Below are 15,105 nucleotides of genomic sequence, written 5' to 3'. Positions count from 1 at the left end.
ACTGGCATACTACGGTGTTTAAAGTGAGGTTTCGGTGCGAGAGAGAGGGAGAGAGAGAGGAGGGGTCAGGCGGGGGAGAGGAAGCGAGGAGGATGCAGCTGGCACTGATTTAAATCATCAGTCAACCATTTAAATGACTTGAACTGATGCCAAATTTCGCATAAAATCAAGCCTGTTCCGAAAAAATATATCACGGATGAAAATTTTGGCGTCAGTGCAAACATGATTATAATCTATTTTATTTTTTAACGTGTGAAAAATTTGGATGAAATAAATGGACCCAGTGTGCAAAGGCCTTTAGTCTGTAGAATGAATGCTCTTTAGTTTTAATCACATTAATCATTTCTGACCTTTTGAAATTAAGTTGAGCTGTAGTCGATGAAAACTCCTGTCCAAAAGTTCAGTTTTTACCTTCAAGAAGTCCGGACATTTAGTCTATAATTTTAGACATGTTTTTTTTTTTTCAAGTAAATCATCAAAAGTTTGAGCTTAATAATGTGAAACACTCATCAATGCACTATCAAAACTTAACTTGGCTTCAAACACACTGATGAAAATACTGAAACACCTTAAATGCATAGTGTAGAAAATGGTGGATTTTGAATGTCTTATAGTCCAGCTCTAACATTTTAAACCCATTTTAGTCTCCCTGATGGAAACTTAACTCACTTTTATTTAGTGTGTTTATCTCCGAAGATTTGTTATTTGCTAGTTGTGTCTTCCTCATGGAAAGAGGGCTGACAAACATGCAGTCATAGCTTTAATTAATGAAAGAAACACTGCTGCCATATTGAATGCTGTCCTAAGCTAACTTTAGAACAGCCAAAGAGGTTGAGAGGGGATTAGACCTCTTAAGAAACAGCTACACTATGCTAGCATGCAATTATATCAGCCAAGCCTGTAATTATAAATAAGTCAACATCCTTATTTACACTGAAACAGCAAAAGTACAACTACCTCCATCCTGTGTGTTCTAACATGGGGTGTGTTGGTGACTTCCAGTGCGTCTGCTGCTGCCTAAGTGGGCACTTGAATTATTATGTTTTTCCCCCACCCCTGCATGGGTTTAATTTTTCAACATTTGAAGTTTTTCCCCCTTGGTTTTTCCACTTCCTCTCCTTTTTTGAGTGAAAACCATGGCAGCCGTGGAGCTGATAGGGAGCTGATAAATATTGATCAGCAGTTGATTATATTATATTTATTTCAAAGAATGAATGAGAGGCGCAGGAGGAGATTGGATGCCGACTCAGTCAAAGCACAGGTCATGGGGAGAATTTGTGCTTTTTTGGCCACTAAGAAAGGCATAAATGAGGAAATGCACTGAGGATATTCTTGGATGTTGGGCTTTGTAGATTTGATGGTGTTTTTGCGCTGATTTGCCCACAGATTCTATTGAAATGTTCAGCAGGGCATACATGCAAATGGTTGTAGTTGCTATGATGCAACAAAACAAGTGTCACCCCAAGCTGTAAAGAATGATGAAAGTCATAACATTCTGACAGTTTAAATGGGATGATGTAAACTTTGTCACCCCCAGTCCTTTACAGTAAGCCCTCACCTCTTTATTTGAACAGAATTGCAGCTTCATCGTCGACCTCATCCACTCTGACCCAAATGAAACCACCATCCGATCCTTCACTTCTTTCATATGCGTTTCTGCAGGCCAACACTCGCATATGAACAGCCTTGTTCCATCGATCCAGCCTTTGCTAGAACAAAAGCATAGAGGAAGATGAAAAGGCTTTTTGACCTGGCTCTGTTGCCAGGCCTTGTTAAATAGCAGGGGATTTCATTGACTACACTGCAGCAGTGCAGCCACTTACCCAAGCCAGTTGTCCAGGCATTGACAGCACCACTGTAGGACAAGTCTCCACTGCCCAGGTGACTGCGAGGAGCGCTGAGATGTCAACACGGGTGACAGCTTGTGTGTAGAAGTGTGTGTAAAGTTCGCCAGTGTTTGTTAAAGCTGCTGTGGGCATGCATACACAAGCCTGCGGCTGGTGTGTCCCTGCTACAAGAAATCGATAAACCCCGGGTTAATAGTGAGGGGGAACTGGCTCACCAGCTCTACTAACAAACATCAGACTGTTAGCATAACCTCAGTTCCCCCGTCTCCCCATGGAAATCCACTGGCATTGATTATAAAGCTCACGCTGCACTTCAGTCTGGTCTCACTGGCTTAACGCCGGCTATATGGAGCTCCTATTGCTCTGTCACTCCAATACAGCAGATTTAGGAGTTAACCCTACGAAATCTGAATAAAACCAAGGACAGAGGGACGAAGACAGAGTGAGGATTAGACTAAAATCCTTTTAAGTCAATGTTTCCTACAGCAGGGCGGCATTTGGCGCTGAGCTTTTGTCCTTCAGTCTAAAGAACCTGGTTTTAAACCCCCATGGTGGCTCATTACGTCGGAGTTATAGCTTTAGACTTGTCAGAGGTCTCCTCTCAAATGTAAACATGGTGTTATGACTTATTTTTCTTTGACTTGAATGTGAAAAACTTTCCATTCTTTCAAAAAACTTTCTGACCTTTTCCAAAAAAGGTCAGAAAGCAGCTGGTAGGAGAAATCACAGTAAAAATGCACTCTAAATAATGAATTACTGCTGTTTCCTATTGATAACCCAACAATACTAATTAGTTTCACTACCCATCGTGCTATGAATACTACATATAAAAACTACAGGCTTTCTTTAAAAGACATTTATTTACAGAGAACAGAAAAGACCTTAAACTCAAGTCTTAAGGTAATAAAAGAGAGATAAAAGGAAGTACACTTTCATTTTGAGTCATACTTCTACCTATCTGTTTATTGTAACTAAGATATTAAAAAAAACCTCTTTGCTCTGTTTTAATCTTGATGAAAGTACTTTACAGGTCTAGTTTTCTCAAGTTTTGTCAGTTAGTTGGTGCTTGGAATTAACCCTTGGAGCTCAGATGGTACGGATCCATGCCACAGCCACACCCCTTTTTAAATTGCTCGATAACTTTTGAACCATAAGTCGTAAGCACTAACTTTTTTTTTCATATGAAAGTTTTCTTTGGTGCCTTTGTTATTATGTTTACCATGCATTTGTACCTCTTACAGAACATTTTCTAGTGAGCCTGGAACTTGACTGATTTTCCGGGGACTCTGAGGAAGGCGTTTTCGAAGGCGTTGTCATATACAACAAGAAGTGACAAGTTTATAAAAGTGTTCATAACTTTTGAACAATAAGTCATAGACACTCCTTTTTATTCTTAAAGCTAACCTTTTTGTCGTTTGTTTGTGGCTGTTGATGTCTCCGTAGCCCTTTAGGACGCCGTTCTGGTGAGCCTGGAATGTTGGTGACCTTTTGGGGTTTTAAAGATTAAATCCACGTTGTTAGATCTGATAATGAGCGTCTTTTTATCCATTTTTAATCCATTTTCGATCATTTGCCTCATCTTTCTGTGATAGGCATCGCCATATTGTTTACCCGCAATGAATTGTGGGAGGAGCAGTCGACCAGTTGCGTCTCTACTGCTTTGAGGAATGGCACAAATGAATCTAACTGCAAAAAAGCGCATAGACTTTTTTTTCGTATATGTAGATATGTTGAAAACCATTAGTCACAGAATATTTTTTTTTTTCACGGTGTCCCTAAGGGAGAACAAGTCTGTGCAAAGTAAAGGCTTGGTCATTAATGTTTGCAGCTAGAGATTTCTGAGTGGAGGTAGGAGATTGAGATTGTTGGATAGATAGAGCTAGTTTCTGGTAGATATAGGGAGGGAGCTAGAGATTGGTGGGTTGTCAGGTGGAGCCAGGTTTTGAATGGATAGAAGGCTGGTTGTAGAGATTTATTGACAGAAGTATGAAGCTAGAGATGGATGGATGCATGGATGGATGGATGCAGGATGACAAGGTTGGTGAGTAATGACTGGATGTATGGAGCCAGAGATTTGCAGGTGGATGGATAGAGCGCTAGATGGATGGAGATAGATGGAAATGGAGACATACTGGAAGACAGCTAAAGCTAGAGATTGATGGATGGGATAGTTACAGGTTGACTGATGATGGACAGAGCTAGAGATACTAGGATGGATTGATGGAGCTGTTGATTTATGGATGGAACAGGGAGATGAGATTGATGTATTGACAGATGGAGCCAGAGATTGATGGATGGGAGTATGGTTGTAGAGATTGATTGATGGAAGTATAAAGCTCGAGATTGATGCATGGATAGATGGATGGATGGAGCCAGGGAAGTTTGAATAGATGCTAATGATCAATGAATGGAAGTGCAGCTTTGGAGATTGAAGGACAGCTGTATAGAGCTAGAGATTACCCACTGACATGGGGTGAAAAAAGTTGATGAATCAAAGTATGGTGCTATGGATGGATGGATGGATGGATGGAGCTAGAGAGTGGTTGGCCAGAGCTGGAGATTAGCAGATGGTCAGAAGGAGCTAGAGGTTGATGGAAGAGCAGAGGTACACATTTATGATGGCAAGACAGAATAATGGATGGACTAATGGACCATTACATGATGGACAGACAGTAGAATGACAGACAAATTACTGTACTTTATGAAAGTCAAACTGTAAAATTGTATAGCTTTCATATTTATCCCTTTGTTAAAGAAAGAGAAATGTTTCCACAGCAAAAGTGAGCTAGGATAGACCTTCAATGGAATGAATAATTAGTCAAGTAAACAATACAAATCAAAAGATTTAAATTGCATGTAGTCAGAAGTATAATGCATCACTTTGAAATACAGATGTGGGGAATGAAATTGGTTGAGAGGTTCATACAATGGACCTCACAGGTTCCAAGTCACTTTGCTGGATGGATGTGAGTTGGCGAGCAGACACTGTGGGGGTTGAGTTGTAGGAGGTCTGAATGAACAGAGTGACAGCTTATGGGAGAGAGGACTGACATGCCGTATAATTAGAGCTTTTATTCTTTTACCAGTTAAGTGAAATGAAGTTCCTAAGTGGTGTAAGAAAAGAGGACTTGTTGTGGACGGAAAGAAAAGCAGATGTTTTTAGAAAGGAGTCAGTAAGTGTCAACTTCTGTCCGTCTCTGTAATTACTGTTTTTCTTACTCTTCTTAAATCTGCCACAAACTGAAGAGTTTAAAAGAGAGTGTTTTTTAATGCCTTTTAAGACCTTCTGCATTAAACTCACAAGACAGGAAAGTCAATTTAATGTTTCTTCTCTGTAGAATTAGAGTTTAACAGCACTGATACAAAAAATATATAGCCCATCCTAAGCCCCACTAGTCAAACACAATAGCTTGGACTATGACCTTTGACATGATCAAAGTAAGACACTATGGGTTCTCTTCCCAGAGATTTGAGTCAGAAAGTGGTCTGATTGTTGGTAAATAGATGAAGCCTTTGATTCAGTAGACCAGGGAGATCACTCTGTGAAATCACTGGTCTCTGACTTCTTTTAAAAATGTGAAATGTTCCTAAGTTCAGTTTGACTAGATATCGAAAATTAATGGACTGTCCCATCAAATCACTCATTTGTTTTTTATTAGGCATTTTGAAGGCCAACAGTACCCCATCCTCACTCTTGTAACCTTACATGCCAGGTAAACTCTTTCATCTATCTATTGTATGGGATATATTTCACATCTATACTCAACCAGTCCATACAGTGTGTTTGAGATGATAAAACTGCTGCTATAGTTACATCCTCGCTAATCTCTCTCTTTCTCTAATAGTGGCCATTGTTTACTGGCTTGCATACCAGTAGCTCTTGCCTCTTTCACCTGAAATGATGCAGAATGGTCCATTCATCCTCTGAATTGGAAAAAAAAACTCACCCTTGAGGCTTTGCATGATTGATCTACCTGATTGACTGACATGGGGTCTGGCCACTTCATTGGCTTTGCAAGGTTATCGTAATAGACCATTGTAGAAACAGAGGAAGCATAAAGTCTCATGCATGCATCAAAATAGATTTGTGCATTTACAACTGTCTTACTTAAGTGACTCTGCTATGTTGGAGTGGACACTCAAAATCACAAATCCGCTAGAGGTCAGGAGATTGAAGAATGAACAGTCTGTCCTCTGCTCAGCTGCGCTCTTTTAGCTGTCTGTTTTTGTACCCAGGTGAGCTAGCATCGTTGATATGTTCATAATCTCTAAAAACTCACTCTATTTTTGTGGTATTTTCACAGACAACTTGATTAAGGTCTGCCTTTTTTGCGGAGCGATTCCTCTTTGTTGGATTTTGCTACCTGGGTTGAACTGTTGGGTACATTGCTCAACACTGCCCCCACAGTTAGTGGTGGTATTGCAATGTTTGGTTCGTATCTGAAGGTTCAAGAGAATGGATGAAAAATGGATGAAATGAACGCATGTCACGGACAGGAAAGTCTGTCCGTATCAAATACATTTCAAACATACAGTAGAGCACAAATGAGCCTGTAGAGCTGAGCTCGGCCTTCACATTTCCTTTAAACTGGTGCAATGCATTAAGCTGTCAGTTAACACCTGTTATTATACAAATGTTTGAATAACTTTTTGACTCAATTTAATCAAAACAGATCACTTATGAAAACAGCCAACCTCTTTTCCTACTAATTAGGAGGTGAGCAACTGGTGCAATATTTGTATTTATTTATTTATTATTGTTATTATTATTTTTTACAAACCTATAAACATGATTATTTTAGCACTAGAAATACATATTTCAGTATGAATGTAACAGGGATTCCTTGGCTTTTGCAGCCAGCCTCACATCGGCACAGGAACTGCAATTTTGTTCCACGTCTGCGTTGGTTTCATTTTTCAACACCAGAGGTTGCAGCTTGTTTGGACCCCTGAACTAAGATCTCTTTCCTGAACTACAAAGTATTCATGTGAAATAGCGAAATTCTAATTGTTTTCGGTGTATGCTTTACTTAGGAAAACTTGCAAAATGTGAAGTGTTTCTTTTTTTTCTTTTACTTATTAAGGCTTTCTCCCATTTGCATAGATAGTGCAATGTTGATGCATGAAATGTGCACTGATTAGAGCCATGCAGCCACATTATATATATTGCCTAATATTTTTTTTCAAACTTTTTTTGCCCAAGGCACACCTAAGATCATGCCAAAATCTCAAGGCACACCATCTTCATAACCATGCAAAATCACCTCCTTAAATTTTCTCACAGTATCTTTAGTTGATGCATAGTTGTAGCAAAAATGCATGGTTGTTCAAATCTCCAAGACTACACCATTTAGGAACAACTGAAATACACAAATCATGCTAAAATGTATATTTTTGCAGCATACTTTTCAGCCTTATTTACAGTTCTTGTGTAAAGCGATCTGCTACAGCAAATCCAGAACTTTTTGCTTGTTACAAGTCATTTTCCACAAAATTATTTTAAAAAATTTAGTAAGAAAATACCAGAAATACTACAGAAAATGTTTGTTTTCTCAGAGGTCGTCTAATTTTTTGATACTTGTAGAGTCATTGCATGGTTGTACGAATTCCCAAAGCACGGCTCGACTTGCCTAAAGGCACACCGGTGTGCCTCGCCACACCATTTGAGAACCACTGGCCTAACACATACCATAAGCAGAGACCTTATTAATGCATTAATATTTTCCCAAGAAATATAACTTTGGCTGGGAATCAAGAAAAGCATGTAAGAAGGCTATTTTTGCATTTTTTATTACTAAAACAAAGCCTGCTTAAATCGAACAATTATTATACAGCAGTTAATATAACTTAACCAAGGTTAAAGTATTTGCACAGACTTCCCACCCATAATAAATGTTATTTTTTAAATAAGTGGTTCCCTGTGTTTTTGTTTGTCAATGTCTGAATGTGCATACATTCATAACGCTTCCTCAACTCTAAAGAATAAGAAAAAACAGTGTTATATAAAGACGTGCTTATCTTGGTGTGGCAGCTTAGTTCACTTTAAGCCTTACAGCATGGAGGAGAAGAAAGGAGAAGTGGGTTTTCAGGCTTCTCTCTGCTGTTTACAGCGTCCTCCTCTGCCTCGCTGACAGCTGGAGTTAAGTCTTAATGCACGAGGACACAGTTACTCTCGTTGCTCTGATGTGACTCCTGGTGATTTGACCATAAACATTTGATGTTGTGAGTCGGTGCTGATGCTTGTCCACACTCGCCCTGTCAGTGTGTGATGCGTGTTGATGTTTCCTCTCTTTCTATATGTTACAAAAGAACAGAGAGCAGCATACCTTATATGTGATGAATTCAGGTCATGATGCCTGAGTATAGCATGATGGTATTCACATTTACCAAATGAGACTGGACTCTAGGCTCATGTGTAAGTGGATCTGTGAAAACCTAACCCTTTCTTCTTTTCTCTCTCTCCTCTCCCACATATCATCTGCTCCAGGTGTCTGTCCTGCGTGAATGGAAACTTCCCCTGTCACTGGTGCAAATATCGTCACATGTGCACACAGGATGCCAACGACTGCTCCTTCCAAGAGGGGCGAGTCAACACCTCAGAGGTGAGTTTTTCGGCCAGCACACATGCAGTTAGTTACACATGCTGTCACATAATCAACCCAGATTCAGAAGAAAAGCTTCACATGAATATATTTGCTGGCATTAATGGATGTGCAAACACTCCAGCGGTAGTTTGTATGGTGGCATAGTAATGCTGTGGGTGCAGCTGGGACCTGTAAGCATTTGAGAGTGTGTATGTGAATATGCGTATGAATGAACGGTGCTCTGAGTGGCCCAGCAGCAGCTGTTGTACTCCAAGCAGCGCTGGATTTATTCAGTTACAAACAAGTCGGGGTGAATGAGTATGCAAATGATGGTGTGTACTACCGTCCCAAATGTTATATTTGCATGAAAAGCTTCATCAATCCATGAGGCTGCACTCTTATACGGTCCATTCCCTTGCTCTCAAAGTTATTTAATCTTCAATTGTCTCTTGAAGATCATGAAAATTCACGCATTGAAACATAAATAAACTCCTGTGTTTTCAGGCAGCACCAAATAGCACTTGTGCCTTAGCTTTGTCTGTTTCAGACAAGGTTTAGAAATGCTTTTATTGCTATTTATTCCTGTTTTTAATCAAAAATGACTCTTTTCTGCAAATCATACTTGGTCCAGTATTATGGGATGTATTGCATGACAATAGCCATTGTTTATTTGTATTTTAGTGCCTTGGAGGTATGCAAATGATTAAGCAATTAATGAGATTGTCCTGTGAGTGTGAATTTGTGTTGGTCACAAGGTAGAAAAATGGAGTTTGAAGCAGTTCTGCTGACTCCACTCACCCTCCCATCACGTTACATCCTCCTGTAAACTCACCAGGCTGACATCCACCCTCATCCGTATTGGAGAGCTTCATCAATTGAGCATTTTATTTTTTGTTCTTCCTGTTTTTTTTTTTTCCTCTCTAATGCACTCAGTCTTTTGGTGCAGTGTTGCCATGGTAACCAAGACACTTTGAATGTCAGGATTAGTTTATTGAATTTTGATAGACGACTCTAAAACACACACTAACTTAGACTAGTCATCACCACATCCTGATGGGGATTTGTTTAAGACAATAACACACTGGGCAGTTGTATTATGAAGAATGATGTCATATTTCGAGATAATGCACATAACTGAAAGATTTGTTTAATATATGAGGTATGGCTTTAAAATACAGGAGTAATGCTGTGATCAATTTTATTGAGCATAAACATTCTCCCAACCATTTCCCACTTCTGTGGTCTCTTTCTTCAGACTTGTTTCTCTAGAACTTCTTAGGGCGCATTCACTAGAGCTGTTTGGTCCGCTTTAAACAAACTCTGGTCCGTTTTCCCAGATAGTCCGGTTCGTTTGGAGTGGTGTGAAAGCTCACATGAAATCTGGCGTGAACCAAATAAGTGGATGCTGGTCCGCTTGAAAACAGGTGGTCTTGGTTGCTTCCAAACGAACCCTGGTGTGGTTTGTTTGAGATGTAAAGCAAAGCAGACCAACTTGTGAACCAAAGGCAGGAAGTGGCATAAAGCATAATGATATATGGATTTATATGTGATTGAATACACTCCAATACATGTGGGTACCTCTCTTGGCATCTGTGTAGCCATAGCAACACGTCATAGTCGATGCTGATTTGTTTGTATCATGTAAAGAATGACATGCTGGACAGCTCACCACCTCGCCTGCTGCTCATTATGCCCCAATGCAAAAGCAGAAAACCCAAGATAGCGTAGATTCTGTGTTTTGTTCATTGTTTACGTGACAAACAAGTCCATTGGAAGCAGATGGATTTCCGGTTTCATCTTCCTTTACGCTTTCTTTTCTTCTTGGTCGCTGTTTGTGACGACAGTGCCCCTAACAGCAGAGGTTGTAGGTGTTCAGACAGTTTGGTCCGTTTGACCAAGAGCAGTGTGAAGACAAACCAAACCAATAGAAAGTGCAAAAATGTTGTAGTAAAAATCCCTAAACCTTAAAACCAGGTACCATTTGGAAAAAAAACAAAAACATATATCAAGCGTTGGAATCCATGTTGAATCCAGAAGTTAAAGCTTGTTAGCTGACAAGTAAATTAAGATAATTGAATAATGAAGTCTTCATATATATAAAGACAGAAAATGCAGCTTTTTGGTGAGAAAAGAAAGTTTTGATTTTGTTCAGCATTCTAATCATTATAAGCATCTTGCACTACCAAATTCTGTGGTGTTGAAAAGGACTTGTATAATTAAAGGGCTTTATTAATGGTACCAATATCAGTCAAAATGAGCAGTTACCATTCTTAGTGATGTTTGGTTGCTTTGGTTGGGCAGTTGCAGCTGTTTCTAGCTACCAAACTTAGCCTCCTCTAAATGCTCTCTCTGTTGGGGATACCTGCAGTACTTTAGTACCAAACTCCAGAAATATGTTAGCTTTTCACTGGCACAACAAGCACATTGAGAGGACACATTCTCATCAACTGCAGACTCTGTGTTACAGCCATTACAGCTGGTTTGCCACCTGTGTCCTGGAGAATCTGGAGCAGATCCAGCACTCATTTTTAAGACCCAAAAATATGTAGAAAAAGAGCAGAATTCCCTTTCAGTCGAGTGTAGTAGTTTTGTCGTCACCATTTATCTCCTCCAGCCTCGATTTTGTTCCAATCTGCCAGTTCGTAGCTCCTGCTGAAAGCAATATCGCCCATCTCCTCTGCCTGGAAAAGTTCCCCCCTGTGTCATTAGCAGTAGCTTTCCAAAGTGATTGAATTCACACAACACTGGTTATCTTCCCTATAGGCATTTGTCATATTTCCTGAGGCTGACTGCACTTCATATCAGATCAAATTCATGGCATGTGCAAATATATGCCACAGGTACATCACAAAAATGCACCTTACACTCCAGAGTGTGTTACAAGATAAACACTTCTCATAAATTGTGCTCCCTTAAAGTAAATATAATTCTCTGTTGTCACTTCCTGGATATGTAAATGTATATAAATCAGCTGTGTTGTGACAGCAGATAAACACAGAGGCCTATTAGGGGCGACCAGGCAGAAAATTGCCAGAGTCGCAGAAACACTTGAGATGGCCGTGAATGGAAAAGTGTATGAACACAAACAATGAGAGAAACAAACACCACGACAAACAAACACATTCTCTCTGCTTCAGTGAACCCCAGCGCTGGCTTGATGGAGCCGACTGGGACGGCGCTGGGCTCTGGGGTTTTGGTTTCAAATGGCTTCAAATGCTGATAGAAAGTAGTGATAGAAAAAACCCATTTTGTTTGCATTTATTTTCCTGTTCACAAGCTCTCCGCCTATGCATACATGTGTTGTAATACTTTCACTTGGCAAAGAGTAACTTAACACCCAGTAAACTTTTTCAGCTGAAAGCATGTGTATTTAGTACTGTTTTTGGTTATTAGGCCCTAATCTTGGTAATATTGTGTTTGAAATCTGCCTAGTGACTGCTCTCTGCAGGTTACAACCGGCTACTGCAATAGAATTTTTCTATTGGCTCATCTGGGGGCACCACCACCAGCTTAATAATGATCATCTGAACATGAACAGCAGATAATAGCTCAAATGTTTTGGATGCAAATAAACCATGCCTGTTTCCAACAACCCAAATTCAAAAAAAGTTGGGGCATAAAAGCAGCATAGATGTAAATAAAAATGGAATGCAATGATTTATAAATCTTATAAACCCATATTTTGTACACATGTATCAGATGTTAAAAATAGCCAACTCAAAAAAGCAGGGATGGGGCAACAAAAGGCTGGAAAAGTTAGCAGTACTAATAAACAGCTGAAAGATCATTTTGCAGCTAATTAGAGTAATTGGAAACAGTTCGGTAGCATGGCTGGGTATAAAAGGAGCATTTTCTAGCATCATAGTGTCTCAGATGTAAAGATGAGCAAAGGATCCCCAATCTGTGAAAAAACTATGTCTGCAAGTTGTCGAACATTATGATAAAAATGTTCCTCAATGAGAAATTGCAGAGACTTGGACAAGGCCGCAGGTCAAGATTAGTTGCTTGTGATTCCTTGGGTGGCACTGCATGGGCTCAGGATCACTTCCAGAAATCCTTGTCTCTCAAAACCGTTTAGCATGCCATCCGCAAATTGAGTGTATGACGGTAGTTCAGGCAGGCCAGGGAGTCAGTCGCTGCCATATAATCGAGATCAGCTGATCTCACACAAGCCCTCATCAGCTGACAGCCAGCTCCAGGCACGCTTTTGACTGCTGCCACTTGTCTAGCCTGGCTATGCTTCGCTGCTTCCCCCCTCCTCCACCTCAGCTCCTCCTTTATTCTGCTTCTGGCTTTATCACTGTCACTGTGTTGTTATTGTAGCCTGCTCTGCTCTAGAGGGTGGGGTGGGGTGGGGGCTGTTCCTTCTTAAGGCTTTCGATGTAGGCTTGTTGAAGCAGCCAAACATAGATAACTGCATTGATTCCAAATCAAAATAGAAAAATAATTTTAACTGCAAATCATGTGCAATTTTTTCATATGTCAATATGATCCAGAAACTCTCTTGTCTTCTCTGGAACAAATGTGATTTAAAATGGACTGAGGCAAAATGGAAAACTGTTCTGTGGTTGAATGAATCAAAATTTAAAATTCTTTTTTGAAAACACAGATGCTGTGTCCTGCAGAGTAAAGAGGAGATGGACCATCCAGCTTGTTGGTGCACAGTTTTAAAGCCTGCATCTCTGATGACATGGGGTTGCATTAGTGCCTATGGCGTGGGCAGCTTACACGTCGTGAAAGGAACTATAATGCTGAAAAGTAGAGGGAGGTTTGAAAGCAGCATATGCTCCCCTTTGCAATTCTTAAGACATTTCTTTAAATCCCTGATGCGCCACAGCTGAAACTCTGAGCTTTAGTTACTCTTTAATTAAGTTGTCTGTTTATTTGCATGGGGCTGTTCTTATTCTGGGTGTTTCATGTCCCACTATTGAATTAATGTAACGCCTGATTGATCGAAGAGACAGAAAATGTCTGCGGAGTGAAAGCCCCAGATGGGAGCTCTGACAGGTAGTGATTTTTGTGTCTGTATGTGTGTTTAATGCTGCTACTTTATCACACTAGAGTTATATTATTAAACATAATCTGACCTTTTTGTTACTGATGAATTAAAACAAATCATGAATTTTAATAAATCATTTGCATATGCTGCTGTAACACATTGTTAAAAGAATCAAATACACAGTCTGCTCAAGTTAGGGAGATATGATGGCGAGTTAAAAACATAAAAAGAGTGAGTGCTATTTTAGAAATTTGAATTCAGATGTTTTTTTGTAGTTTTAAAGTTTGCTCTTTTGAAGGTAGCACACTTAGAGCACCTGGAGAGCATAACAGTACATGAAAATCGCTGCAATACCAGTGATTTCATAGAGCTCATGTGGATGGGTAGCAACCCACAGCATTGCACACTTGCCTTCCACATTGCATTAATTGCCTTGTGAATTTCAGTTCCACCTAAAAAATGTAGCATCTAGTGCCTTTCTTTTGAAATCAGAGACACAGACATGGTGTCTGTATAGGTTGTTTGCAACCACATGTTCCTGAATGTCCATTAGGGGGCAGGAAGCAGGGGATGGCCGTTAGGAATGAATGGGAACGGAGGAAGGTTAGTCCTTACATGCCATGCAATGCAAGAGTTGCATGCTCTTGCATTGCAAAATAGTGACAAAAGCACAGAGGCTTTCTGGGTATAAAATAAAATGCTTCAGAATGTTTTGATAGTGTGTTCATTTGAGCCAACATTGTCTTGTGTCCCATTTTTAGCAAAAACTCACTAAATTCCAGGGAGAAACTATCCCCATTTATTACACTGTATAGCCTAGCTTCCTGGCCAGTTCAACCAGTGAGTTGTTCTTAAAGGAGCAATTCTCACCAAAGGCTAATGCTGCAACTACTGCTTTATACCTCATATGACTTAACTTCAAAAATACTGCAATATCCCTTAATTAGCAGGGCATTTAACTGAGATTTCAGGTCATTGTGTTTAGTCCATCCAACACACAAATCTATAATCAAGCTGATTTTGTCACTTGCTCTTGTCACGGTCAGTTAGGACACCGTGCAAGCCTACCTTTTCTGTGCTGCTTGCCCAGAACACTCCCAAATTAATGTTGGTCTCTGTGCATCTCAGTTCCAGGCCAATGCTCCCCAACCAGGAGGTCCAGTGCCTCTGTCAGCAGTTTGTCATTGTGTTCTTCCTTGCACAAAGATTGTTGAAGTGAACAGACCAGCATGTTTTTCTGGTTTATTTATTCATACTCTATAGGAAAGTGTACTTTCTGAATTGGTGCAGGTCTGATGTATTCATTAAGGAGCAGTCTGAGTGAAGTCATCTGAATCTGTCAGAAGAAGTGCTCATTATGAGCCACATTCTTGTTCTGCATCAGCCGTTCTCAAACTGTTTATTTAACTTTCGAGGCGCTGACCTTTTCAAAAGTGGAACTGCAACTTACCCACTCTGACTGCTCTCACAGCGATCTTTACTTCTTTTCTCTCTTTCTGTTTTTCCTTTTTGATTTCTGCTCCTACAGCCGAGCTAAAATCCATCTTTTTTTATCCTCTCCTGACATCTTTGCTTTCATTTTCCCCCTCCTCCTCCTTCTTACCTCTCCTCCCGTCTTAAAGAAGCCTGACCTCCTTACATCTAGTGAAACACAGCAGGTCCGTGATGCATTGCT

The 15,105-nt window shown here is 40.0% G+C and overlaps 1 protein-coding gene across 2 annotated transcripts in view; it reads left to right on the top strand.

Moving 5' to 3' along the window:
* Positions 1–15,105, top strand: part of LOC121517494 (plexin-A1-like) — a 503,338-nt gene that overhangs the window by 288,707 nt on the left and 199,526 nt on the right. For both annotated transcript variants that reach the window (XM_041799311.1, XM_041799310.1), the window contains exon 9: positions 8,335–8,449. In XM_041799311.1, the coding sequence (XP_041655245.1) occupies positions 8,335–8,449 (115 nt within the window). The remainder of the gene's footprint in view (positions 1–8,334; positions 8,450–15,105) is intronic.

This window comes from Cheilinus undulatus, linkage group 11 (assembly GCF_018320785.1).
Source record: "Cheilinus undulatus linkage group 11, ASM1832078v1, whole genome shotgun sequence".
In the NCBI taxonomy this organism is placed as follows: Eukaryota; Metazoa; Chordata; class Actinopteri; order Labriformes; family Labridae; genus Cheilinus; species Cheilinus undulatus.
Note: the sequence above shows the minus strand (reverse complement) of the source record. Positions and strands in the feature narration are given on the sequence as shown.